The sequence below is a fragment of the Papaver somniferum genome, unplaced genomic scaffold, assembly GCF_003573695.1.
Source record: "Papaver somniferum cultivar HN1 unplaced genomic scaffold, ASM357369v1 unplaced-scaffold_24, whole genome shotgun sequence".
NCBI lineage: Eukaryota > Viridiplantae > Streptophyta > Magnoliopsida > Ranunculales > Papaveraceae > Papaver > Papaver somniferum.
In genome coordinates, this window is record NW_020634374.1 from 209,752 (window position 1) to 219,021 (window position 9,270).

Consider the following 9,270-nt stretch of genomic DNA (forward strand, 5'->3'; position numbering starts at 1 on the left):
TCTCTTGTACTGAAGAAGTTCTTGACTGACGGCGAAGGAATTTCATGTTGAGCCTCAGTCCCTAAGCGTGGTCTACGTGGCTCCATCTTGTATTCCCGATGGGTCTTTTGTATGTAGTGGTCGTTGATATGGTGAAGCTCTGGATGGTATCAATCGACGAGGGTTCTTAGCAGCAGTTGTGATCAGAAGGGACTGGCAGGGAGAGGCGTGGTGGCAACTTGCACGAACTTGGCACCCTCTTAAGTCCCAAGTGCAATCTCCTTTGGTAACGCAACTACTTCTTCAATGGGAGACAAATTCTAAAAGCGTCTCTCATTGATGTAGTTACCATCGATGCAGATATGGAATATCTTGGACGTTGTTTCATCATTGTGGCAGTCGTGCATGTGGTACTAGAGTTGAAGTTGGCAATTTTGGATGCGCATGATGTTGTATCTCGGTGGCTTTCCTCTTACTGGTTCTTTCTAGCAGGGCAGATGTTGTTGTAGATGAGCGTTCAACAGCTTCACGAAGTCCAGAGGATGACCAAAAACGCAGATTCTCCAACATAGCATGATAGACATGCACCATCGTCTGATAGAGTGATTCTCCCGGATCTTTCTTGACATGACGTGCGGACATCGTTATCTTCTTGAGGCTGTTCCCTTGAGGTATCGTCTCCAGTGGAAGATTGCCGTCATAGAGCGTTGATACGTTGCACCGGCATTCTTTAAACCAAATGGCATTACAGTATAATAAAAATTTCCGAGAGGAGTTCGAAAAGTTGTCTTACTTGGGCCATGCTCATACATCCTTATCTGATTGTACCCGCTATATCCATCCATAAAGAAGAACATGTCGTGCCCGCTGATGGAGTCTACTAATATGCATTGTTAGGTAGAGGAAAATCGTCTTTGGGACAACATTTGTTCAAGTCTCTGAAATCCACGCAACACCTGATCTGTCCGTTTTTCTTTTCACCGGAACCACATTAGCCAACCAGGTCGGATGATAGATGAGCTTAATGAAGCCAGCAGCAAGCAATTTCTGAATCTCAGTCTTGATTTGCTCTTCTGACTCGTGCCTGAATTTCCTCGGAGATTGCTTGATCAGCTTGGCTCCAGGTATGACATGTAGATGGTGGGTGACCAATTTTTCATCTGGACCAGGCATTTCTTCATACGTCCAAGCGAATATGTCCTGGTATTCTTTGAGAAGTTGTACAAGCTTTGTGCGTTCATCCGTACACAAGGTTGAGCTGGTGGAGATAGGTGGGGAAAAGCCGTTTTAAGATAGTTGGAAAGTGTCGTATTAGGATGTTATACGACACTATCAAAGTGCTACTGAAAGTGCCGTAGATTCAGTGTCTTATTCTGGAACGACACTTTCAGGTTTATGATACTTTCTGGATGTCTCTAGGTACGACAATTAGCTTACGTCGTAGATTTAATTTTTAATATATAAAAAATACAAATCAGCTCTAGCTGACTGATTGCAGTCATTCTGACTGAGCTGATTTATAATTCTGATTCGAACTAAAATAAACTCAAATTACACTAAAAATCAGACCTGGATTCATAAATTCAAATAAAAGTTCATTGTTACACCTATTCATGACTGAACTCATAACACTTCATAACTGAATTCATACTTGGATTCAAAATCACAAAAAAAAAAGTATTCAATTATAATGAATTCATACATTTAAGTAGCATTTCTGGATTCGAGTTGTAGTAATTCAGATTTTCCGCCGTTGGCTGGAAAAGGATGCCATAAGAAAACTACAATGAAAACCACAATGTCCAAGTTTCTTCTCCCACTTTGATTTCACTGAAAATTAGCTGCAACAAATCAAACCAAATGGCCATTTCAAGCAGATATATATACAACACCCACTTCATGAAACAAAAAACAATGTATTCACTCGAGCTGTAAGTCAACAACGACAACGAAGTATCCAACTTCACAACACCATCCTGCACATACAAGAAAAAAAACAGTGTATTCACTGATAGAGAATATAGCAATGCAGTATGTACACAAAACATAACATAACATAACATTGTGAATCACTTTTTTTTTGCGTGCTCGCAACGTATCCACGAGTGGAAGTCATATATGACAAACATACCTCGGGTATTTAGGAACACTTGTTCGAGAAATAGAGATCAAATCTTGGATAAGATGAGTATGGAGCCACATGCTTTCCGCAATTTTACAGGGAACACCACCCGCCTCAAAAAGGGTCTTCGAACAAGTTTCCGAGCAAGTCCTACATTAAGCAAAGAAATAAATGTACCATCGATTTCGCAGTCATTGCATACTTGCACTTAACATACGTGGGAAAAAACATTGTAGGGTGCAGATACAAGCGAAGTAACCAAACCAAATTAGTGTTTAAAGGAGTTTGCATTTCTTACTATTACCTACAGGCAACTACTTCTTATCAGATACATACCAGGGATTAGATATGGATCATCCATGTTCCATGTTGCACGTTGCTTGAACCCTTGCACCCGCAACTCGTACCATAAACATTTTACTCACGATATCCTAGTAAAAAAGTGGGGCTCAAAATCTTAAGAAACTTGCAACTCTTATGGTTTAAAACAACATTTTTTATACGCACTACCAGGTTCAGTCCAACTCCTCGAATATTGTGCGGTTAGGGTGTAAATGCAAACACCAAACAGGCTGCATCATTATGATCTCAGAGTCACAGAATATAATATGAAAAATGAACTTTGGACTTTGGCCTCTCAAAAACAATTGGAACAATCAGATTAAGAAATTGACATGACATTAGCATATACTGATATTCATTTTCTCAAATTAAAACCAGAAAGATATACTATCTAATACTAGTTAAAAAACAAATTCTATGACATCGGCTTATTATTGATGCTTGAGGATGTTGTTTGGCAGATACAAGCGAAGTAACCAAACCAAATTAGTGTTTAGAGGAGTTTGCATTTCTTACTATTACCTACAGGCAACTGCTTCTTATCAGATACATACCAGGGATTAGATATGGATCATCCATGTTCCCTGTTGCACGTTGCTTGAACCCTTGCACCTGCAACTCGTACCATAAACATTTTACTCACTATATCCTCGTCAAAAGATGGGGCTCAAAATCTTAAGTTACTTGCAACTCTTATGGTTTAAAACAACATTTTTTATACGCACTACCAGGTTCAGTCTAGCTTCCTCGGACATTGTGCGGTTAGGGTGTAAATGCAAACACCAAACAGGCTGCATCATTATGATCTCACAGTCACAGACTATAATATGAAAAATGAACTTTGGCCTCTCAAAAACAATTGGAACAATCAGATTAAGAAATTGACATGACACTAGGATATACTGATATTCATTTTCTCAAATTAATAACAGAAAGATATACTATCTAGTACTAGTAAAACAACAAATTCTATGACATCGGCTTATTATTGATACTTGAGGATGTTGTTTGGTCGGTGACTTTCCTTACATTAATAAACTATTTACTAGCAGTACAATTTTCATTTTAGTTAGCAACTAAAAAAAGAAATTAAAAAATTCATTTAACACCCGAGGATCTTTCTTTTCTCTACTTCACGGATAAGGGTATAACACTTACTATAACAATCCAATACTCCAACAACATTTTGCCTTTGGAGGATGTTGTAGCATTGAGTCGAGAATCTTTCTTTTCTCCTTCACCATTACTCTGTGTTTGGTTGCATGCATTCTTCCTTTGGTCCAGGCCTGCAAAGTAAAAATCAATATTAGTCAGCCTTCTTCACTCTTTGAAGTTCACTAGTGTTATCGTTAGTGGGAGCAAAAAGATGAACTGTACCACCATTGGCCTTGTTATGAGAGTACTCTTTGTATGTTTTTCATATAAGACAGTAATGAGGTCTTGGTCAGTATGAGGAGAAAGACCAAGGGTCCAATCATTACTGTATAGAGCACTGTACTTCATAACAGGGCATAAGTAATCGCTGCCCTAGGTGTGTGAATCATAATAATGATGGGCTATCTATCTATATATATTCTTCACCAAAATGTAACAAGAAACCATAGACAAAGATCAAATACCCTAACCAGATTTAACATAAAAAAAAAACACAAAACACTATAAACAGTTATGTAGATTGAGATAAGAACAAACAGTTTCCTATCGATCTAAATTATCCATAGTCTAAGGATCTAGAAAATCAAAAGAACGAACAAAGAATTGAGATAAAGCAATGGAGATAGGAACATATCATCATCTGGACCAGTTCTTCAAACTTCAAAGTTAATTAGTTTGGTTTGTAGGTTTTGTCCTCTGAAACTGTAGTGTTTTTTTAACAGAGAAACGAGATCATATATTATTGTATCCATGATAACTTCAGTACAATAACAAGTTCCAAGCCAAACTATATATGCAACCTCTAAATTGGTAGTAACACATGATACATGGTCTCAAGCAATGATATTGAAAATAATCTAACCACAATCTAAAAAATGCCCAATTGCTCAAATAACCATTCATGATACTCAACCAAAAAATCCCTCTGTAAAATCAACATTCAAGTACCATTTACAACTACAACCCTTCTTTTCCTCCCTGAATCAGTGTTACACTTTACAGTAATACACAAGATCCAACTAAGTTAACATTCACAACACCCAATTCCACAAAATCTAGATTCACATTAGAACGAGCAGTATACACACAAAAGATCCTCAAAGATATGATTCTCACCAACAAAACTTAAAAATCAATGGTATGGAGAAGAAATCTTACGATTCTTACCGGCAGTTATTAGATTCCTCATGTGAGCTCTACCTCTAGGCTGGTTTTCTTGTCTAGTTTAGCTAGAGTTTTCCCTCTAACCTTTCCGTCACGAGCTAAAGATCCGTAAACCTTACCTGCAACAAAATCACAAACAACCAGTTATTAGATTCTCAAAAAAACAGATTCAAAATTATATAATGGTGATAGAACTGAAACAGAGATGTCTGAAATCAAAACCACAAATAACCAGTTATTAGTTTACCTAAACAGATGTCCTATCTGAAATTTGGGGTGTCTGAAACTAAAATTAAAACAAAAATTAGTTAAGGGTTACAATTGAATCAGAAATCTAAAGAAACATTTACTTAGGGTTTGGAAAGTTACAGAAGAAAATCAAAATAAGTAGTTTTTCAGAAGAAAATCGAACCCTATCTATCCAAATTCAATTTTCTTTTTTACTTCTACATTATCAGAAGACAAAAATATAAACGAATAAATCAAATACCAAAAGATTTACCTCAGCGAAAAACAGATTTGGATTGAAATCAGTTCAAATTACAGAAAGAAAATCATCTTGCAAAAAGTATGTAAAGTGGAGAAACGGCTAGGGTTTTCATCTTTGAAAAATCACAAGTGAAAGATCGATAGATCAGGATTGTTTAATTATCAAGTTTAGAGTCATCAGCTCACTCGACTTCAGAGAAAGAGTTGAGTGATGATGGTAAGTGGTGAGGAGAAAGAGGATTTTCGCTTGCGGTGGTGTTTTGGTGAGAGATGAAATAATTGAAGTAAGAGATAGCTGCAGAAGCATCGGTATTAACGAAGTCTGTTTTTTCATCTGAGCCGGTCATATAACCAAACTAAATCCTAACCATTGAAAACTCCACAGAAACAATATACATGTACACGTCGTTGTATAAGTCAACATCAACGTTGCTTTGACTTTAGTCAACGACCACACATGAAGTATCGTTGTGTAAGTCAACAAAAGACCTTACACAGCGACAGTTTGACTTTGGTCAGCGAGACTTTCTAAGTGTTGTTATTTCGAAACAACCAACGTGTGTCGTTTCATTGTGTCTCAGATAGCCTGTTTTCCACTAGTATAGGAGATTCCTCATTCCCGATGTTAACGATTTGGAGCTCATCAGTTGTGGAGTTGGTGTCGTCTTGCAGCTGTGGTGGAGCATCCAACACCTCTTCCTGTGGATCGTCGTTGTTGTAGCATTCCGTTGGGCGGGGAGACTGGGTAACAGTCTCTCCTGCTCATTGCTAACAGAGGCGTCAGTATACGGTTTTCCTTTTCTGGTCACGGATTTCCACAAAAGTTCGTTCCCTCTTAGCGTGAGCGTGGGTTGTGGCTTCACCGGATGAAGAAGAACGCCTTGTCAGCAAAGATGCATCGTGGGGCTTATCCCTCAATGATGCAAGTCGGTCCTCCTCCTGAATTGACACCCACGTGGGGAGTGGGATGCAATGAACTTTGTCTGATCCTTCCTGCGGAGCTTCTCTTGGTTCAAACAATTTCATTCCACATATCAGTGCATAGGGAGACAACGATGCAGGGATACAAACGACTTCTTTATTCAGCATAGTCTTCAGGCACTGGTGATATGTCGAAGGGACAATCCTACTGTCATGAAGCCACGGTCTCCCCAATATCATGTGGTAGTCTGGCTCTTTTTCCACGACTTCGAATTTCACCTTTGACTGGACGGGCCCTACGGATAAATTCAGGTTGACATACCCGTACGTGTTGGTTTGGTTTCCCTCGAAGTCTGTCATCGTAGTAGGCTTCTGTACGATCTTGCCTGGCGAAACTTGGCTGTCCTGAGAGTCTTGAGGGTAATCACATCCGAAGACGCTCATGTGTTGATAAGGGCCCTCTTGAACTCTAAATCCTTGATGCGTGCGGTAACATGTAGGGAACGGTTGTGACCTTCCTCTGGTTGATTGCAGCAAATGTCTCCACCCGCTGATTCTTCGAGAGGTGTAACAGTTCGCATAAACTTTCCGTTAGAGAAACCGCTTCCTGATCCACCGTCCTTTGGTTTATAGTGAAACTATTGACTTGAGGAGGATCATTGTGAGGATCAGTCCCCAGTGTAGGAGTCTCCATGACAGAGCTGCTCATATTTGATGCCATCTTGATGAGGAGATCGAGTATGTCGTTTGTCTCTTCTTTGATCAGGTCCATGTAGGGCCGCGTCGTTGAAGTACCTGCTCCGTGCGTTGAATGCATTCCTTGTTGGCTCCAGGGGCTGGCTCTTGTGGCAATCAATCAGTTAATGTCTTAAGAAAAGTTAGTGCCTCTTTCTGTGTTGTAGTCATGTACCTTTGTGCCCTTGCGAGAACTTCTTGTCTCTCAATCAAATCCACCATGGTAATAGGGGGTTGTCCTCCTCTGGCCCCTCGTCCTGACGGAGGAGCGGCAGTTGCTCTGGTGACGGCTGGAGGTGTTACACTCGAAGAGATGCCGGGTTTGCAGATGCTCTGGATCTAGGGATAGAAGGTGTCACGCCCAATGGATTATCTCCTGCTGCTTCGCTGGTGCTGGTAGTAGAGGGAGTAATTCCACGAGATACATTGATGGTATTGACTGGCTCCACGGTGACACCACTGATTGGGATATCAACACCGAGAGTGTTGTCAGCGCTAGTCCCGTCAGGATTGGTTGCTGATCCAGACCTAAGATCCACCATTTTCGAAATCAGTAAAATTGAATTGGTATTGAAGAAATTGACGTCACAACCGAGAGATTAATCTCCCACTGTAGTCGCCAATTGTTTATGGGTGAAAACTATTTCTGCTACTTTTGGTAATTTGGGGTGTGTGGATGAGAAATAAATCTAAACCCTAAAAAAATGCACTACACGGGAGTGCTTTTGATTCGAGAGATCAATCTGTACAATTTTGGCCTAAACCAAGAAATGGTCGTTCCAGACTTGCTTCGGTCACAAAGTGAAGGAGATGGGGTTGATCTTAGGGAGGGAAGCGAAGAAGGTGTTGAGATCGTGAAGGTGTTGGTTGTTTATGACTTGTATCAGAATACCGAACTGGCTTGCAATAATGTAAGCAAAGCTCTGCGTGTTTGAATACGTTGTATCCACACTTGGTTTCCGTCTTGTCTGTAAATAGGGACGAGAACCTATTTATACAAGTCATTGAGCCTAACCCTCGTCTCTCGTGTTAGTATCACACGATCAGTCTTTGCCCACTTCTCCCATCATCACTTACCGTCCATGTCTTCTTGATAGACGCATTTATGTGCATTGCACGCTTGATAGACGCATTTATGTGTCTAATTTGTCCTCAATGTTTCGTATTGTTAGTACTCGTTTTTGTCCTTATTATGGTGTTTTCTGTGTTTGTAGGTATTTTTGGAAATAAATATTGTTGGAAAATTCGGCTCGAAAAGTTGCTCGAAGCGCCTCCGGAGGACATTTGCTATACGGACCCCCACTTTTTCTATGTGTCACCCACGGCTATGTATAGCCCATTTATCCACAACACCCATTTGTTATTCGGCACCCAGGACGTTGGATAAGGGCTAACCATCTTCTACCTTTCAAAACTGATTTTTGGCGGGAAAACTTTGCAGACACACAAGAAGATTTAGATTCGAGATTTGAAGGTGTTTTAGAGAGACTCAATGGATGAAACTTTTTGAGATGATTCAATAGAGCATAACAAACTTAGTACGGGTAATTTGAGCGATCAAATTTGGCTGGATATTTTTTCTCAACAAAACAGGAGAGGCTAGTTTTCTCGGGTTTTCTGGGAAAGTTTGGGCAGAGATTTACTTGGAGATTTTCATGGAAAAGGCTTTGTTTGGGCCTATGATGATGAAACAAGGTTGGTAAGGTCCTTGGAATTGACTAGATTTGGCCGAATAATCGAATGGAAGAAAACAGGGGAGTCCGTGTGCAGTTGAGATATTCACGGGATAACATGACTGGCCGTGAGTTTGAGATGAGCATTGCTCGAGTTTGGAGGACTTGGGACACTTCCTAGAGCGTGCAAGAATATTTTTTGCGTGTTTGGAGTGAGTTAGCCACAATCAGGTGCATGGGAAGGTAAATCTGGGAAGAAAATATTCCCGAGTTTATGGCTTGACAGAGAGAAGATTTGGCACAATTATGAGGAGATATTTTGTCATTGTCGAGTATAAAAAGGTTTCCTGGGACTCAGAGAATGGGGATGGAGAGTTATGGGAGAAAACAGAGGCTTAGAATCGAGTTGCAGACAATCACCATTGTTGCAACGAAGAAGGAGAGAAAGAACACAAAACAAAACACATAGACAATCGCAGAAACCGTTGCCTTTACTTTCAAATTTGATTATCTTTGTAACAATTTCTGTAACACTTAATCCAGTTCACAAGAGTCTGTTAGTGTTTCTTTGTAACAGTGGGTTCTGTAACAATTATAACTGTTACAAACACACTGCTTTATACCTTTTGTCCTTGCAATGCACGTTGTAAACCACCAGACCAATACCCCAGTATGTATCCCCCAGTTTGT

The 9,270-nt window shown here is 40.0% G+C and overlaps 1 protein-coding gene across 9 annotated transcripts; it reads right to left on the bottom strand.

Annotated features, from left to right (window-relative positions):
- Window positions 1-1,530: 1,530 nt before the first annotated feature.
- Window positions 1,531-5,534, bottom strand: LOC113341059. 9 transcript variants are annotated; one of them, XR_003355746.1, is made up of 8 exons: window positions 5,265-5,534; window positions 5,010-5,048; window positions 4,766-4,881; window positions 3,602-3,729; window positions 2,998-3,055; window positions 2,438-2,532; window positions 2,111-2,251; window positions 1,531-1,955 (listed from the first exon to the last, which is right to left on the bottom strand). XR_003355746.1 is itself a non-coding variant. In XM_026586094.1 (6 exons), the coding sequence occupies exons 2-5, from the start codon at window positions 4,785-4,787 to the stop codon at window positions 2,148-2,150; spliced, it is 312 nt and encodes a 103-aa protein (XP_026441879.1). In that variant the 5' UTR covers window positions 4,788-4,881; window positions 5,265-5,534; the 3' UTR covers window positions 1,531-1,955; window positions 2,111-2,147. The 9 variants fall into 9 exon arrangements, 2 of the variants coding, with proteins under 2 accessions (XP_026441879.1, XP_026441878.1); XR_003355747.1 differs by having other exon boundaries at window positions 2,438-2,673; XR_003355749.1 differs by having other exon boundaries at window positions 2,438-3,055; window positions 5,010-5,042.
- Window positions 5,535-9,270: the final 3,736 nt, after the last annotated feature.